The sequence below is a fragment of the Eptatretus burgeri genome, chromosome 4, assembly GCF_056783735.1.
Source record: "Eptatretus burgeri isolate ZD-2024b chromosome 4, Ebu_testis_v1, whole genome shotgun sequence".
Lineage (NCBI taxonomy): Eukaryota > Metazoa > Chordata > Myxini > Myxiniformes > Myxinidae > Eptatretus > Eptatretus burgeri.
Genome location: NC_140964.1, coordinates 81,202,777 through 81,222,330, shown reverse-complemented (window position 1 = coordinate 81,222,330; position 19,554 = coordinate 81,202,777). Strand labels below are relative to the sequence as shown.

At 43.2% G+C, this 19,554-nt stretch overlaps 2 protein-coding genes and 1 long non-coding RNA gene across 6 annotated transcripts in view; 2 read left to right on the top strand and 1 right to left on the bottom strand.

Annotated features, from left to right (window-relative positions):
• NLK (nemo like kinase) overlaps positions 1–6,096 on the top strand; it is a 71,027-nt gene extending 64,931 nt beyond the window's left edge. For 2 of the 3 annotated variants that reach the window (XM_085878976.1, XM_085878977.1), the window contains exons 10-11: positions 1,691–1,784; positions 2,900–5,197. In XM_085878976.1, the coding sequence (XP_085735102.1) occupies positions 1,691–1,784; positions 2,900–2,954 (149 nt within the window). In that variant the 3' untranslated portion in view covers positions 2,955–5,197. Of the gene's footprint in view, positions 1–1,690; positions 1,785–2,899 lie in introns of all 3 variants that reach the window. The other variant, XR_015057592.1, reaches the window with a different exon arrangement.
• Positions 6,097–15,358: 9,262 nt separating this feature from the next.
• Positions 15,359–18,293, bottom strand: LOC147028510 (uncharacterized). Of its 2 annotated transcripts, none has more exons than XR_015057593.1 (2): positions 18,219–18,293; positions 15,359–16,020 (listed from the first exon to the last, which is right to left on the bottom strand). It is a non-coding gene; the product is annotated as an uncharacterized LOC147028510 (long non-coding RNA). The 2 variants fall into 2 exon arrangements; XR_015057594.1 differs by lacking the exon at positions 18,219–18,293 and adding an exon at positions 17,998–18,212.
• An 8-nt stretch (positions 18,294–18,301) lies between these two features.
• The window catches only part of TRIM37 (tripartite motif containing 37), a gene marked incomplete at its 3' end in the record, with an annotated part of 187,900 nt that continues 186,647 nt past the window's right edge, over positions 18,302–19,554 (top strand). The window contains exons 1-2 of the mRNA XM_085876555.1: positions 18,302–18,507; positions 19,468–19,532. Of these exons, the coding sequence (XP_085732681.1) occupies positions 18,361–18,507; positions 19,468–19,532 (212 nt within the window). The remainder of the gene's footprint in view (positions 18,508–19,467; positions 19,533–19,554) is intronic.

Genomic DNA, 19,554 nt, shown 5'->3' with positions numbered 1-19,554 from the left:
TAACTATATAACTACATGTACCCATCAAGGCGATGATTATTTTGTTAGTGCTAAATTACAAATGATAATAACACAATTACAATGTACGCGTGAGAATCATTCTTGAAAGTGGAGTTTGGACAAACTTTCAGCATACATCAACAAAGCTTAAAATGCAATTTTGCAACTTATTATCAAGGTATCTGGCTAATATTGGTATTAAAATAATTCTGTTGCCTTCTAGAATGTTATGAATGACTTTTAAATTTATTATCTTTGCCATATTTATCAGTAAAATAAAAAATGTGAAACATGAAAGTGTCAGTCAGTGCGTGAATATCCCTGGATAGGGGTATGCTCATTCAAATGACTGTGATTTAGGCAATATGTATTGTAACAACTTATCAGACATATGAAAATAAGCAGAAAAGCATCAGCTATTATTTGGTATATCACATGTGAACATTGACCTTCATTGAGCCATTCTACAAGTTGATATGATGAGGCATAGAAATCTTGACCAACGCGGAGCAGCGATTAGTGGTTTTTAGGGTACCATTAGTTATAGGGTCAAAACCGGAAGTGCATCCCTATATTTTCAATGTTAACATTCGATTTCTTATTCAGCACATCCAGAAGATTCAGAAAACATAGGTTCATTGAGATGTGGGGGGGAGGGGTAGGGGGTGCATGGTAGCCATATGTAGCCCATGGCCTATTGTCATCCCTTGCGACTCGTCGAGTCCTGCTGGATGCAACATGCAATATTCGGTCTCGTCGGCCTCTAATGTCTATCTCGTGTGATGTGTCTGATTGGGCGTTAAGGACTTCAATAATGAAAGTTCCCTTGCGTTCGTTAGTTCGTGGACGTGTATCGGTTGGAGGGTAAGGTGTTTATTTCTTACATACTGATTACTTGTGATTGCTTATTTTGGAAATTCCTTTCCACATGCTATTTTTACTCTTTCAAATACACTTGGTCTCGAGGGTGAATTCTGTCTGTTGTGTATGTTTCATCAAGACCTGTTAAGGGATAATTGATCACAATCCACACTGCATGTTATAAGATCATGCCAGGTCGCAACTTTGTTTGCTCGGCCAAAGAATAGATTTAGTCACGTGACGTCTATCAGCTCAGCACTGGGCCCTTTGAATCCTCCAATCTGCATGGTGACGCGGTGCTCAGATGCAAATCCGGCAGGGGAGTTTCGAAACGGTCGACTGTAGTGGTCGCTTTGACGTGACCCTCAGGATTCGAACGAGGAAACTGGAATGAGCCAGATGACTGTTACAATATCTATCTCCATACTCGATAAATCGGTGCATTGAATTGATGTGGTGTTGATGTAACACAGCTTTGATGGGTGAAATGGCCTCCTCCTGCGTCTAAGTTCCCTTTGTATCCTTGTATATTGTTAAAGGGCGATGATGTGCTTGAGAGTTGGGAATGGTAAGAATATGACAGTGATTGTTTTCAACAAAAAAATATTATCGGTTGAGATCGGATATATTGTTTACTCTTTAGATCTTTTTTTCCCCCACTTCATAGTAAGTGGAATCCTGTGCAACAGCTCAAAATTCTGCCACAATGCTCAATGTAACATGTTGATGAAATAAATTAACTTTTATTGCATGGAAAATGTGAATACCTATAAACTGTGCTCAGAATTACTCCGTAAATACTCGAATGCATATACGATGTGCCCTACAGAGCTAATATACAGCTTCATTTTGGATCAGCAGAAGAGTTCTCGAATTCCTCTCTGCATCAATCCACAGTCTGCTGCTTTCAAGAGTTTTATCAGGCAAGACAACAGTTCCTTTCCACCATCGTCGTGTTAATTAACACTAAACATATTTTAATGTTAATGCTATGAGATAAAACGAAGCAGAGATGCTGAACGTGATGAACATCATGAAGATTGACTTGGCAAAAAAAAAAACCATACTCCTGGAAGTGGTGTCAGCTGATATTCTTCTTCTTCTTTCGGCTGCTCCTGTTAGGGGTCGCCACAGTGGATCATCCGTATGATCCACATAGTGATTTGGCACAGGTTTTACGCCAGATGCCCTTCCTGACGATGCCCTTCCTGACGCAACCCTGGTCACCTCTTACGACACAGGGATATGGTACACCTATTCTAACCGGGGCATACACCAGGCCCAGTACACTGGTACTCACTTCGCCGACCTCGGAAGGATGACAGGCTGAGTCAACCTCCTTCCTGGTGTGTATTAATTCAAGCGGCCAACAGGGCTTGAACTCAGGACCTTTTGGATCCCAAGCCGCTACCCTAACCACTATGCCAACACCAGGCTTTTGGTGTTAGCTGATATTACAAGTCTTGATAAAATGTGCCATCAATATTCTGGAAGTGGGGGAATTAACCCGTCCATAACGCGAAGTTATTTGCTAGTAAAACTCATGTACTCCTCACCACTCCTCTTGTCTTCCTCATCCCCATGCTATGCCTGCTGTGCTCCTCACCACTTGCTGCTCCACCCCCTCCCTCCCCCACTTGCTTATCCACCCTCTCCCCCACATGCTCTTCCACCACCCCATCTGCATTTACTCTTCCAAACCCTCCCCTACCCTCACTTGCTGCTCCAACCTCCCCCACTTGCTCTTCCACCCTCTCCCCTCCCCACATTCTCCTCCACCCCTCTCTCACACTTGATCCTTCTCCCCCTCTCTCCCTCATCACCCACTCGCTTCTCCACCTCCACCTGCTCCTTCTCCACCCCACCATTAATGTTCCTTTCCTCCCAACCCTCCTTAACCACGCTCCTTCTCCACACTTCCACACTTGTGCCTTCACCACTTGCTCTTTCACCATTCATACCCCTCCCTCCAACCCCTTCTTTTGCTGCTTTTCTTGATATTTCCCATTTAAAATTGATTAATTTATGTTGTTTACAGCTCAACAGTGGCCCAGCCCTCTGAGATGCCACCATCACCACTCGTCTGGGAGTAATGACTGTGGCCTGCACCTCGTTTCACCTTTGCCTTCTTCCGTCTTCGGCCCTTCCACAAATATAATTGCAAGTTCTGCAGTGGCCCTTTTAAAGACGCTGTTCAGAGTGTATTGCAAGAAGTGACAGAAAGCAATTTTTGTCTTCTGCTCTTCAGTTCTTGTAATTCGTAACATTGAGTTGGCGGCTTTGCTGCTGGTTCACTTGGACTTTCAACGGCACTTACCACCTCTCTGCACCGTGTGGTCCTTCTTGTGAAGCTGAGCCACTGTTGGGCTTTCTGTGTGGTAACCGAGCAGGGTGTGGGTATCTGAATGGACAAAGATGATAATCCAAGCATCACCGTGCTTGGACAAAGTATACAACGCAGTGTTTTCCATTTAATTATTTTAGATTTTTCTTCCTCCTGCCCCCCTCCTCCACCTCAGAACAAACTGGGGTGGATAACCACTGGAGGCATGCTGTGAATGGATAGTTCGATTATGATCCCTGAGCCACTGCAATAATTTTATTTCTCCTTCTGAACTTTGTCGAGTTCTCAATAGATTCCAGTCGGGTGAGATCCATACAGCCTTATTAATCCCTTCGAAGACCTTCAGGTTGCAAGGCTTCTTACTCGAGGCACCTGGTGTTGAGAGTTGTTTGCCGAACTGGAAATGCCAACTGTTGCTGTGCAATATTGGTCATCATTTGCATTTTGATGTTTTTTTGCAATTCACTTTGATTGGAGTTCATTTGAATGAAAATCTTCAGATAGAAAAGGAAGGATAGTAAAGATAAAGCAGTTGAGAATCAATGGTGCTGTTAAGTTTGTTTTGACAAAATAGTGAAACTCCTAAATGGAGAAAATTAATTTGATTGCAAATTTTGACTTGTGTTGCCACATTGTCGTCACACAAACAAACACAAACTCCAGCCCAGTTTGAGCTGGCTCAGGTGAGAAGCAAGGCTTGTCTCCCTTATTATTTAATTTGCTCAGTTCTCTGCTTAGGTTGCTCCTGCTGCTGACTCAACAATGGAAATGTGATTGAGTTTTTAAACTGGTGGCCGACTGCGTCGGTCAGGCACGGCCCTTGTTTGGTATGTGGCGCAGCCCCTTGCTGGGTGAAAAGCATCATTTTGCATTCCGACAGAAACAAAGTCCAAAAGAACGTCCTTTTGTAAAGCTGCTCAAAAGGTGTTTGTTTGCTTAGCAGAAGCAACTGTTATACAGAAAGCACCTGCTCCACCCTGTTTGGGGTTTGTATTTATTAACTCTAGATTATTCCCTCGAATTGTTATCCTTGTTTGCCTCACTGTTCCTGACATCTCTCGGGCAATTTGGTTGAACCAGTACGATGTAAATCTTCGTTCTTCCTGTTTAATGCTGCTCCTTCTTCCTAGAGACATTGAGTGCATTGTCACTCTCAAATCTACTGTGCTCTGTTAGGCTTTGAAGATGTTTTGTCTCAGTGCGGTAGAATATCGGTAGACTACTAGCAATTCTCACTTCTACTTATATGATTTTTTTTTATGACATAGAATGATTTTTAAGATTTTTTTCCCCTCATTTGCACACCTTTTTAGTTACTAGTGGCACATGTGAACCCTGGATTTATTTAATTTAACACTTGAATAGCTACCTCTTGCACGCCTGCCCTCAGTTGCCACACTGTTAACCGGTTTCTTTTAAGCGTGTTATTTTTGCTTGTTATGTATTTTTATTTTTCGAGAGAGACACTGGAAAATGGTGGTGTGGTGCAAGTTAGAGCTAAGAATACCAGGCAGAGCATGTATCTCTTCAGTCATTCCTCAAATACAACGTTTTGATGTGATGCTCATGGGAAGTTGCTTTTTATTATGAAAACTCGTCGTTCTCTTCACCATCTGATTATCTGCTTTTTATGGGAGTGGTACCTTTGAAGCTTTTACAGACAATATCGAAATACATGCTTCTGAATTTTCCAAGTCGAAGCACTGGATTAAGAGAGGATTAATGTATGGGATGGGAAATGCGTCTTAGGCACTGGGTGCTCTGGTCAGGCCACGCTTAGTGTAGCCAACTCGAGGCCACTGTGGCCAATCTTATCTACGAGGATGTCATGAATAACAAAATGACCGAGCAAGGCATTGTGCAGTTTGAGGCCGGTAAGTGGTAAAACGTGTGTGTCTGTGGTGCTCTGATGGTTCCTGCATGTAGATACTTGTAAATAAGTGATATGTGCTGCTCTGACGAGCTACCCCGTCCCTGCCCCCCCCTCCCACCTTCCGACTCAAATAAATTGGACGTCACATGCAATTGGACAGCACATGCAGCTAAGACTTCCACTGGCCCTTTAGTCCCATCTTTGCAAAATGAAGAACTACAAGCCATCATAGAACAAAGCTGCCTTACTGCTCTGCCTGCACGCTGTCATTGGGGGATTGTGGAGCACTAATGCGGTTGCTTGTGGTGCCTTGTTTGAACAAGAGATTGCATTGCCCCCATTGAAGTGTAAGTTCCGAGTTGGACATTTTGAATGCAAGATCTCGTCGGGTTAAGCTAACGCCGCATGTCATTGAGCATTTTATTGTGTGATTGGTTGGGGAAAAGTGGGACGCCGGTAGCCAGCCCGTCCTGTATAGTGCAAGTCACATGATAGAAAATGGTTCTGACTCTGGTTGGGGTTGGTGGGGTGCGGGTGGGGAAGGGGGCTTCACATACTTGAACTGAGCTCATTGTCGGTGTGATAGTTAAGGCATGTGACTGGTACTGGTTTGTTTGTATTTCATGAAACCTGTTTATTTTCTACCCTCCAAAATAGTATGGTTGTCTGGTGATTCCGATTATAATACCATGCTGTTTGTGATGGACAAATTCCCAATCAGTATGTGCTTGACAGCTTTCCGCTTTTTTGGCTTGGTGTATCGCCAAAGCCTGACAACATCCTGGGCTGGTTGAGCTATATACAAAGATTGCCAGGCCCGAGCTACTGTATATGAAGGATGGTGTCGGAGGAAGGGTGTTGTGTACTTACACTGGGGAGAGCGCAATCTGTTCCGTTAATTATTGCCTCCTGTGATAATGTGTCCAAGCAATAGTGTGCAGGAGTCATTCCTTTCACATTGACCCTGTTGCTCCTGCACATGCCTGACCCAGAATAAACCTGAACCTGGTATATAAAACTTTTTTTCCTGTTGTTCTGATACTAGGGTTGCAACATTTACTTTTTCCAAAAGTATTATCATGATAATATCCAATAAGATTTGATGACAAGAAACAAGTGTTGTCCTGAACCCGAAAAGAAAGTGGTGGGGTTGTACTTAGTAAAGCCATGGTGTTGGCCTGGTCACCCTACGCATGCGGAGCGAAAAGCGGAGTTAAGCAATTGGTTCACTCTGTCTTTGTCTCTGTCTGTCTACAAACGTCAGTTTATGATCGAGGAACAACTTGATTTTGATTGAATGCTATTTTGAACATGAATAGGAAGATAAGTCTGTTATTTTACCGTACCTTGGCTCAGAATTCGTCCCGACCACACGTGCGCAGAGAGGAGTCTTGTTTTTTTACAGCCACTGTTATCTCACATTGTGGGGTCAGCCGGGGAAAGCTCGGCTCGGGTCTTCACGAACCGGCTGGCCAGGCCTGATGTTCGACTAGTTAGGGCAGGAATTTGTGATTTTGCCACGGTGCCAGCGATGGCTCACCTACTATGCGAAGGACACCAATCGAAAGATGAATGGGAAGATAAGTGAACATGACAAGGAAGACATGAGATCTTTAACGTCCACCAACGAATGCTGGCAGATGGGACACCCATTTAACGTCCATCTGAAGGATGGCACACACATTGATGAATCAACGTGCCTGTGAAACATCAGATTGACAGTTTATAGCTGGGTCGGGAATCAAACCCAAGCTGGACAGCTTAGAGGCGGGTGTGCGTACCTCTAGGCCATCTTGGCAGCCTCGAAGAGAGGAGTGAGATATTTATTTATTTTTACTCTGCCTATCTGGCATTCAAACAAAATTGAAAATCATTATAAACAGGAAACTTACTGTTTTTGAGGATGTCTCAAAGGACACAAACGCCAGGCATGAATAACTAATGTAACTTGTTCAATAAGGTGGTATAAAAGACACTGTATCAATGTTGGTAACGGTAAACCTCCAAAAAAAAAAAATTCTGCAAACTTTAAAATCTTTATTTTATTTCAAAATAATTATATATATGAACACTAGAACACAAAATCACCTTTTTGGCACTTTTGTTTTAGCAGTACTGTTCTTGGACAAAATAGTACAGCATTTTACGTCATCATGACCAATCAAATTTGCCGCCCACAGATCCCGCCAATGTCCTTGTTTCTGAAGACTAAGGTGTTATAGGAACTCTCTAGTTGGGTTATTGTTTGGGTTAGGTTCGGCCATTAGGGTAAAGTTATGGCACGTGCCTGTAGTCCATGAGCCAGACCAGATTTGACTACCAAATTGAGGGACTAAAAGCCACTATGCTTTTCAGTTACCTTGATGTCTGTAGAGTATGGAATCGTGTGATGGACGCTTCTCATGCCCAGCTAAATGGTATTTTGGCGGCCATCTTAAAAAATGGCCGCCACTTTTCAATGACCTTGATATATGTCAGTAAATTGGCCATATCTCCACAATGGCTTAATATAAACACATGGTGTCACACTCGTATGATTCAGTATAAAATTCTGCATCTTTTGGTGTGTATTTTATTCAGTAATGTTAATTACTTTTTTATTTATGAACACAAATGTTGTGAAAAAGTGGCGTTTTGCAACATTTTTTTTTTCCATATTTGTTCACCTAAAATCACCATAAATATCAAAGTTTACTTATTTCATGGTATTTATGCATGACTTGGTTATTTGACATTAATGTTAGTGATATAGAGTCCTACTCATAGCACTTTCAAATTGTATAGCAAGGAATTGAAACATAGACATGACAGTCAAATCTTGCATGAGTTGTCTTTTTTTTTGTCCAGTATCATCACTGTAACATTGTAATCTCAGTTCAGGGGACCTATATAATTCATTAACAACTATTCAGTAGGGTTTTTCTAATATTTTGACTTACTTTCAATTAAATTAATTGTTTTGATCAATTATTTTTTCATATTATTTTGCATTTTTAATACTCAACAGTTTTATAGGGTCAATTTTATTTTCAATATGTTAACCCATGGATTAGGCTGTTTTCATATTTAATTCATAGATAAATGTATTAAAGTAATCAAAATAAAATTATATTTGATCTGGTCCCCTCATCACTGTGACCTTTGAGATAATCCCTCAGTGAAGCTGTGCTAAAAATAAAAATGATGACAGCATGTAACCAACTAACAGAATTTAGGTCACAGAAGTGATGCAGCCAAATGGGGTGTGAGATGTTTCAAGATGAGCTAACAACTGAAATGTAAGTACAGTAGACTAGGCGTAAGTCGTCACCATCGGGACCGAGAAAAAAGTGACGACTTAGAAATGTGACGACTTACGCGTATGCGAACATTCATGATGACTGTGGGGTGAAGGATGAAGTCGCGCGTGACCTGGACATATATGTGTGAGAGCCGGCTATTGTACCAAAAGGAAAACACAATCCTCGGGGCATAGGTGGGGGTTCATTGGCGAGTTGGAAAGTGATCAAGCAAAGATGGAATTCATGAATCAGTTTATCAAAAGTAAAGATAATGAACAACTGTAAGACAACAACTTCACCTACTTTATCACCATGATGGGATTGACCAACGAACCCCAGAGACTTTTCTGGCAGCATCTGCCAGAAAAGCCCAGTCTCATTGGCATTGTACACGTCCCGAGGTTGATACCTTTCCAAGATGTCTTTCAATTTGCCATCTTTCCAGTCGTGCACCACTGCCGACTCCACGCTGCCTGATTCGCCGCACTTCTTGACCTTGCCGATTCCCCACCTCACTTTGAATCTGTCTATCCAGTGCATCGGCAAGGTCTCAGCATCATCATGCCCAAGGTCCGCAGCGAATTTACGTGCCTTCAGCAGCAACATTTCACCGTCCAACCGAATATTTGGCTGAGCCGACATTTGCCGAAACCAGATGATGAGCGCGTCATCGACATCTTCAAAGGACACACATTTCACGCGTTTCACACTTACCACCGGCCTTGTGATCTTCTCCACTTGTCCAAATATCTTGCCCTTATTCTTCAAGATATCGTTCAATGTCTGCCGTTTGATGTCCAACTTCTCAGCTATGGCTGTTTTCTTCATCAGTGGGTTGCCTCGCAAAACTGGGTAATGTCGTATTTTTCTTGGTAGGTTTTAGTTGTAAGCTTACGCTTAGTCGCCATTGTCCTGCCTGCAGTGCGATCAATGTATGTACGCATTTATAAATAGCCTATCACTGACGGTGTAAACCAATGAGCGAGCATCACGATTCCATGAAATCGGGATTCTCACGAGGCAGCAGTTCCGTGTGACGAGTTAGGAGTGGTAATTTACTTGAGTTTCCATTACGTGGGAACGGACAACATCTGACGACTTAGACGAAGTGACGACTTAGAGATGATGACTTACAGAGGGATGACCCTTTATTCATAGGGACTTAACATGAGATAAATTCGGGACTTTTTGACGCTGCCGACTTACGCCTAGTCTACTGTATTACACAGTACAACCCCTTTAGTACACAATTGTTGGGAGCCAAAAGTGCCAACCATGAGTTAAGTATATGGTATATATCCTGGTACTAAATTTGCAGAAATACATGTATATACAGGCCACATGATTTGTGCTATTTCAAATGATTGTGGTGTTTATGATATTGCCAGATATAAACAACAAAGTATATTTCATTATCATTGTTAAAACTGCTGTTTCATCCAAATATTGTCATAAGTGTCCTGTTTTTTAAATATTTGGGATCCAAGCTAAAACCCCTATAAGGCCCTCTAAAATAACATAGTATTGTTGATAAAACATATCATTGCAGCTTCTGGAACTGATTTATTTTTAATATTTCAGAAACCTGTTGCCACTTACCATATCAGCATGGCAGAAGATGAAGTCGAGCCGAAACGTTTGAAGACAGAGAGCGGTACATGCATTATATGTGGGGGAAAATCTCCACTTTATGATTTATCATCCCCCAGAGATGAAGAATCACAGAAAACCCTGTGCCAAGCTGCTGAGATTCAACATTTTCAGCCAATTATCCATACTGCTGAAAACAGTGAAACCAACTTTTCTAATATTAAATATCACAGGGATTGCAGATCCAATTTCACCCATAAAAAGAAACTTTTAATTGTGAACAAACAAGAGTACATAAATGAACAAGACTTTAAGGACTAGACATTCAACAAGGCAAGCATCTAGTACACAATCAAGTACGATGTGCATCTTTTGCCAAAGCAAGAGAAAATACATTAAAGGAACCAATAGCCGGGAACCATTGAAGCCAGCAGTTGAGCTAAGGGCTGACAAAACCATTCGTGATATTGCAACTGAACTTCAGGATGACAGAATTTTATCTATTACTGCTTGAGATATTGTTGCTGCTGAAGCACATTATCACAAAACATGTTACAGGAATTATACGAGGGGACAAACTGAAAGAATCTCTTCTGAATGCAGTGGTGCAGACAATCCTTACTAAAAACAGGAGAGGACTGCATTCAACAAGGTGTGTGAATATATCCGTACTGATGTCTTCTCAAACCCTCGTATTGTTGCACTGTCTGATCTCACTGCCAAAGTTGTATGCTTCATGGAAAGTAATGGGTTTGAAGTTACAGAGGCAACCAAAAATCACATGCGACACAATCTCTATGCAGTTTGGAGATTCTTTGCATTTCTTCACAGTTGCCTGCAGAGTATATATATATATATATATATATATATATATATATATATATATATATATATATATATATATATATATATATATATATATATATATATATATATATATATATATATATATATATATATATATATATATATATATATATATATATCTCCATTCAGACAACTTGACAGACTCCATTGCAGTTGACTATGTTCAGTTAAAGGAAGAATATGACATTCTTGTGAAGCAGCAAGATCTAAAATCTATGATAACTCAAGAAGCCCAGCTTTTACATGAACAAGTAAAATGTGGAATCAAAGAGCAGCCTTGGCCCCCTCACCCTCGGGAACTTAAAATCACATACATATCCTTCTCAGATTGTCTTGTGCAGTTCCTGAATCTCTTACTTTATGGTAAGAATGCAGCATCCTCCTGTAATGAGAGGCTTTCATGGTCCATTGCCCATGACATTGTCACAGCTGTATCATCAGGCAAAGTAATCACCTCAAAGCATATTTTGATTCCATGGGTGATAAAGACTCCGACAGGAAATGTGGAACTGATCAAATTCATGAGCCGGCTGGGACATGCATCTTCTTACTCCACCTTAGAGGAGATTGAAACTGCACTATATATTGAAAAGCTAAAGAGTGCAGAAGATAATCATTTCCCTCTTCCTTCTAATATACATTCTTTCATCCCAACTGAACTGTCATTTGACAACATAGACAGGAGGAAGTACTGAGTGGAGCTGGAACTTCTCATCGTGTGAATGGCATAATCATTCAGCCAACATCATCATCACGTCAGCCACAAAAAGCAGTCATGACAGTAAACAAGAAAGACAAAAGGAGATCAATCTATCCAAATGAGAGACAGCTTCCTCATTATATCTCTGGAGAACGAGAAGGACCACCATCACTACCAGTGACTGAACTTCCTGAAAATAATGCAGCATTGACAGCTTCGCAAAAGAATCACCTTTGGATGATAGCACGGGAACAAGAGACTGACAATCAGACGATCGCTTCATGGACTGGATTTAATATACAAACCAGAAGAGATATTGTAATTTCACAAGACACTGTGGGTTACCTACCAACTATAAATGCCCCAGCTACAGAAATGGCAGCTATTCAAGAAATTATGTATCAGTCACTAAATATCCAAAAGTCGCTTCATCTCCAAAACATAGCAGTAGTAATGGATCAAGCTCTATATGCCAAAGCAACAGAAGTGGCTTGGAAATATCCAGGTTGGGCCAAATGTCAGGATGGATCTCTCATGGTCAACTGGATGACCACTGCACCAGCACCTGAAATGGTCATAGACCTAATTTCATGCAGATGCACTCGAGCATGCCGACCATCAGAATGCACATGCATGTTGAATGGAATCAAGTGTACAGCAGCATGTAAGCTTATGGAATGTGCTAACATGGTTGATGAAGAAGGTGATGACCACTACCAGGATGCAGCAGATATGTGTGACGGTGAAGACGATGATTAATAGCAATCTCGTATGCATGTACTTTCTATTCTGGCAATATGCTGTTTAGCATTCCTATAATAAACTAATTTTATGCAAGAAAATAACTGATAAAAATCAATTAGAATTAGTCTTACTTTCTATGAACGATTATACAGTCTATATCATGTTATTCAGATGTACAATATGTGGTGAAACATTATCAAAATATAAAACAGCTGATAGTGCAAAAGTGGTAGCTTGTTCATATTTTTATATAGACCTGTTTCGCAGGAGAAAATGTAAAGGTATCATCATTGACCCTGTGAACATATCCAAAAAGGTGTAAGAAATGTTTACCTATATAAGTTATATCTTCTGTGAGCATCTTGAACAGAAATTACACTGATATTACTGGACAAACGTAATGACTAACACTGCAATTGGCCGTTATATTTGATTCAATTTTTAGTTATATAAAGTGAAACAATGGTATAATTAGGACTCCATATCACTAATATTAATGTTTAATAACCAAGTCATACAGAAATACCCTGAAATAAGTCAACTTTGATATAGATGGTGATTATAGGTGAAAAAAATGTGGAAAAAAATGATAAAAACGTGACTTTTTCACAACATTTGTGTTCATAAATAAGAAAAAGTAATTAACATTACTGAACAAAATATGCAGAATTTTATACTGAATCATATGAATGTGACATCATGTGTTTATGTTAAGCCATTGCGGAGATATGGCCAATTTACTGACATATATCAAGGACATTGAAAAGTGGTGGCCATTTTTTAAGATGGCCACCAAAATACCATTTAGCTCGGCATGAGAAGCGTCCATCACACGATTCCATACTCTACAGACATCAAGGTAACTGAAGAGCATAGTGGCTTTTAGTCCCTCAGTTTGGTAGTCAACGCTTCATTTTTGATGTCTGGCTCATGGACTACTGGTCAGTGTTGCCTGCTCTGTTATTTGTCTGCTCTGTCGAGTGTCGCTCAAAACAATACAAGAGAATTCCAACTCGGCGACAGTCTCAATTTTGAACTTTTTATTTTTCTTTAGAGCAAGGTTCAGGAAGAGCAAAGTTGTGGGACAAACATCAAGGGAATGAATGAACAGAAGAATAGGGGAGGCAACACTGATACTACGAAGTAAGGTAGTTGGATTAGGAAAGGTAAATGGGGTAATTCAGATCACGGGTCAGAATCGCGGATGAGAAGACTGGAGAGATGGCGGTGCACTGCTTGCTTGAATCACTGGAGGGAAGAGTGAGACACAATATCCTCTGGAAGATGTTCTATCGATGTGAGAAGTGAGGAATAAAATTAATAAATGAATTTTGGAAGTTCTAGACACGTGGCAAATTTGTCTTCAAATGAGAACGTTTGTTCAAGTCTCTCCCATTGTCATATGTACAATTGAATTGTAAGCTGTCCTTTTGTAAAATAATTTGGGAGGGCCGCGTAACTCGAATAGCCAATCATGTGGTGCTCTGTCCATGTTTTCACCCGTCTGTCTGTCTGTGAGCAGGATATCTCAGAGTTGTGGACGGATTCGGGCGAAACTTGTTGAACAGGTTGGGTGTGTGTGGCAAGCACGAATGGATTCGGATTGGAGGATTTTTAAATTTAGGTGATTCTTCACCATTGAGAGTTGGGTCCAAAAAGGATATCCTGTACAGTATAGCATGATGCAGTATTAAAAAAAAGTTGTCGACAAGTTATTACAAAACTTGGTGGACAGGTTGGGTGTGTGATAAGAACAAGTTGATGCGATTTTGGTTCAGGTCCGGATGCAGATCTGGCCTTTCGGTGGGATACGAAACGTAAACAGTTCCCCCTGGTTGAGGTATACGCTCTAGCGAGTGCCATTCTAGTTTCTTCGAGCACTGATTTGTTTGTTCTTCTTGCACTCCATGGAATTTTTAACATTCGTTTCGAACACCACATTTCAAAACGGTCAATTTTCTTCCTTTCTTTCTTTTTCACTGTCCACGACTCACATCCGTACATTGCAACTGGAAATACCAGGTCATTCTCCAACCTCCTCTTGGTTTGTATTTTCACATCTTTGTCTTTCCAGACATTTTTGTTCTCTCCGATGCGAGTCGTCTGTTAATTTCTCGTCCACATTCTGCACTCACTTCAATGTTCGAACCCAGGAAGAAGAAACTTTCCAATGTTTCCAACCTTAAAGTCTCCCATGATCTGAACACTTTGATCTTCTCAGTTGACAAGATTGTCGTGTTTTATAGGTTTCAATAAAGACCAGCTTTTCCACTTTCCTTCTTCACTGTTTGCAGCAATTACCTTTGGATGTTGATACGTCTTACACCAAATCATGACTCGAGCCTCCATGTCATCCAAGTTAGATGTTTTGTTAAAATTATTATAACCACAAATTAATCGGTCAATTCCATCCAATAATAATGGCTTAATAATAACATTAACACGTGAGCTGGCAGGATGGCGGAGAGGTACGAACATTCGCCTGCAAGCTGTCTAGCCGGGGTTTGAATCCAGACCCAGGTATAAACTGCCATCCATTTCACAAGCAGGGCGATTCATCAATGTGTGTGCCGTCCCTCGGATGGATGTTAAACTGTGCGTCCCATCTACCGGCATTAGTTGGTGGACATTCAAGATTCCACAGCGTCCTTCACGAAGATGGACGGAGGTTATGTTTTCACCCCCTGTCTGTCTTGTGACTTGCGAAATAGAGGAATTGATAACAGGCAACAGGCAAGGGCTCGAACTTGGAGTTCTTTAAACTAGGAACTCGACTGTACATTCAAAGGAGCTCTTTCATCGGGTAGTTTGTCAGTGGGAGTATTAATTTACCTGAATTGGTAATCTTGGTGCCACGTCCCTCACTGGGTCTTATGGAATCTTCACATGATATGGAAGGAACATCCTTTGATGTTTCATCCAACTCTATGGATGAAGTGGTATTGTCCCTTCCGACCAGACGCACCGGGTCGTCACACCCAATGGGTCCGTCCACCATGTTTAATACACAGGGTGAGTCAGAAGTAGCGCCCGATTTCTGTCTGTTCATTGTTTGCCATTTGTATTACAGTGTACAAGAAGGTAGAAATAAATGAATGACATGTTTATTCAACCATTTAATCAAGAAAAAAATTATTATGGAACTGTACCAAGTTGTTTTACTTGCAATTTTCAAAGTGCCCTCCCTCGTGATCGATGTACAATTGTAGCCGAGCAGGCACAGAGCGGCACACACGTCTGCAGAGTTCGATATCAATTTCCTCAAACTTTGCAGTGATTTGAGCCTTCAATTCCTAAATGGTACGAGGCTTTTCACGATAAACAAGGTCTTTCATGAGCCCCCAAATAAAGAAATCTGTAGCTGTAAGGTCTGGGGAGCGTGCCGGCCACTCGATCGGACCACGGTGGCCGATCCACTTTCTGGGAAAGTTTTCATCAACCCACTGATGAACATAACGTCCATAATGAGGTGGAGCTCCATCATGCTGGAAATTACAGTCCTGATCTTGTACCCTGGGCCAAAAGAAGGTCTGCAGCATATCCAGGTAAATTTCTGCAGTGACAGATCCCTCAATGAAAAAGAGTCCAATTATCCCTAATGGAGATATGGCTGCCCAAACTGTCACTCCAGATAAATTTACCTCGTCAACTGTCACTCTTGGGTTATTCTCAGCCCAGTAGACACAATTGTGTCTGTTGATTGTGCCATTAAGCTCAATTTGGTGCAAATTCAGTAACTTTCCAAAGTCGCAGCAATAACCTGAAAAACAAAATCAAAAATAAATAAATTACGAAAATTATTAATCTGCAAGACAATTATTAACAACATGACTTCCCAGAAATAATCTGACAGCCGAAAAAACAGAAATCGGGCGCTACTTTTGACTCACCATGTATATATATATATATGTATATATATATATATATGTATATATATATATATATATTATCCCTGTGTCGTAAGAGGCGACCAGGGTTGCGTCAGGAAGGGCATCCGGCGTAAAACATGTGCCAATTCACGATGCGCATCATACTTACGATCCGCTGTGGCGACCCCTAACGGGAGCAGCCGAAAGAAGAAGAAGAAGAAATATATATATATATATATATATATATATATATATATATATATATATATATATATATATATATATATATATATTGTACACATATATATATATATATATATTGTACACAATACAATATTTTGTGCTGAAGTAATTTAACATCATGTATCCTTGATGTTGGAGGATGGCAGCCATTGCCAGGCACCCTAGATTCCTGATGGACATCGATGAAGTTGACAAGGTCCAGAGAGACTCCGGCGCTTCAACACGTTTTCGCTTTTCCAACACCGTCGCCATGGTGATACGGTCAAAACGTTTGAAGGTGCTCCACGGGATCTACCGGGTTAAACCGCAACATTTCTTCGCTCCGGCTAAATACCCTTCGACGTGGGGCCACTCCCTCAAACTCTTCGTGCCGAGGTGTGAGTTCGACGTGAGGTAAAAATTTCTTCAGTCAGAGGGTAGTCAAAGACTGGAACAGTCTCCCCCGGAATGTTGTGGATGCTCGGTCTGTTGAAGCTTTCAAACAGGGTCGAGACGAGTGGTGGTGGGTCGAGACGAGTGGTGGGTCGAGACGAGTGGTGGTGGGTCAAGACGAGTGGTGGTGGGTCGAGACGAGTGGTGGTGGTGAGACAATATGAGTGGTGGTGGTGGGTCGAGACGAGATGAGTGGTGGTGGGTCGAGACGAGTGGTGGTAGTGGGTCGAGATGAGCGGTGGTGGGCCGAGACGAGACCAGCGGTGGTGGTGGGTCGAGACGAGACCAGTGGTGGTGGTGGGTCGAGACGAGACGAGTGGTGGTGGTGAGACAATATGAGTGGTGGTGGTGAGACAATATGAGTGGTGGTGGTGGGTCGAGACGAGTGGTGGTAGTGGGTCGAGATGAGCGGTGGTGGGTCGAGACGAGACAAGTGGTGGTGGTGGGTCGAGACGAGACGAGTGGTGGTGGTGGGTCGAGACGAGTGGTGGTGGGTCGAGCCGAGCGGTGGTGGTGGGCCGAGACGAGTGGTGGTGGGTCGAGCCGAGTGGTGGTGGTGGTGGGTCGAGACGAGTGGTGGTGGTGGTGGGCCGAGACGAGTGGTGGTGGTGGGCCGAGCCGAGTGGTGGTGGTGGGCCGAGACGAGTGGTGGTGGTGGGTCGAGACGAGTGGTGGTGGTGGTGGGTCGAGCCGGGTGGTGGTGGTTGGTCGCTCCGAGTGGTGGTGGTTGGCCGAGGCGAGTGGAGGTGGTGGGTCGAGACGAGTGCTCGTGCGTCGAGACGAGACGAGTGGTGGTGGTGGGTCGAGACGAGTGGTGGTGGGTCGAGATGAGTGGTGCTGGTGGGTCGAGACCAGACGAGTGGTGGTGGTGGCTCGAGACAAGACGAGTGGTGGTGGTGGGTCCAGACGAGCGGTCCTGGTGGGTCGAGACGAGTGGTGGTGGTGGGTCGAGACGAGTGGTGGTGGTGGGTCGAGACGAGTGGTGGTGGTGGGTCGAGACGAGTGGTGGTGGTGGGTCGAGACGAGTGGTGGTGGTGGGTCGAGACGAGTGGTGGTGGGTCGAGACGAGACGAGTGGTGGTGGTGGGATGAGTGTTTCCACGTGATCGACTCCCAATCAAGTTCACTCCATCCTGAACCAAGCACCGAATGAACGAAGTAACACCCGTCGTGCTGTAAGATCGACAAGACAACCTTCACTATTGTAGACAACATGGTGATGATGTCGATTGCCGATGATGAATAAATTCGCTTCTTTCACAACGAATGAGTTGACGGTTTATGGATCGCGCTTCGATAAATACGTCGTCGTCTCTTCAGTCGTTCTTTTCCACGTAAGAAGAGTTTGAAGTTGAAAATCAAAACGACATTAAACAAACTTGTAACAAACAAACAAACACAAACACAACACTCACTGTTCGTGGACGTCGCGAATACAGTAATTAATTAAAAGGCGAGGAAGGGAAAGTGGCCACGAGATCTCGCGAGATGAAGAAATATCGCGAGATTTCCCCCACGTCTAACGGCGTTGTGCGATGTCCGTCTCGTAGATCGTCTATGAACCGCAGACATTTCCTCAATTATCCTTTCCCCTCAGGTTCCATCGTCAGCCAAGGTAGATCTCCGCACGTTTTCGCTTTTACACGCGACGGTCTCACGTTTCGATCATTCAATGGTGGCTTTGACGCTCGGAGGGTTTTACCTGTAAGGATTTCTCTCACGGCGCAGCTTTCCCAGTGCAAACGGAACGTGTGCTTCTCACAATGGTGGAAATTGTTGTCTGGATCGAACTGAGGGTTCATATTGTCGAGATGACGTTGTGATCTTCGGGGTGGTTGTTGTACCTTGCATTCTGGTGACCACGTGATCGTTCCGCACGTCGTGCTCTCCGTCCTGTCCTGGTGTCCACCTGTCCTGGTGTCCACCTGTCCTGGTATCCACCTCTGTTGGTGTCCACCTGTCCTTGTGTCCACCTGTCCTTGTGTCCACCTGTGTTGGTGTCCACCTGTTCTGGTATCCACCTGTGTTGGTGTCCACCTGTTCTGGTATCCACCTGTGTTGGTGTCCACCTGTCTTGGTGTCCACCTGTGCTGGTGTCCACGTGATTGTTCCACATGTCATGCTCTCCGTCCTGCCGTGGTGCTGTCCTGGTGTCCACCTGTCCTGGTGTCCACCTGTCCTGGTATCCACCTCTGTTGGTGTCCACCTGTCCTTGTGTCCACCTGTCCTTGTGTCCACCTGTGTTGGTGTCCACCTGTGCTGGTGTCCACGTGATTGTTCCACATGTCATGCTCTCCGTCCTGCCGTGGTGCTGTCCTGGTGTCCACCTGTCCTGGTGTCCACCTGTGTTGGTGTCCACCTGTGCTGGTAACCACCTGTCTTGGTGTCCACCTGTGCTGGTGACCACGTGATTGTTCCACACGTCGTGGTGTTGTGCTGGTGTCCACCTGTCTTGGTGTCCACCTGTGCTGGTGTCCACCTGTCCTGGTATCTACCTGTGCTGGTGACCACGTGATCATTCCGCACGTCGTGCTCTCCGTCCTGCCGTGGTGTGCTGGTGTCCACATGTCCTGGTGTCCACATGTCCTGCTGTCCACCTGTGTTGGTGTCCACCTGTCCTGGTGCCCACCTGTCCTCGGTGAACTTGTTACATTCTCATTGCAGGTTCCCTTTGCTGTGCACTCTGCTGCACAAACTACGGACGTGCCATGGATGAAAACAGCGTGGAGGTGAAACTCAAACTCTTGTCAA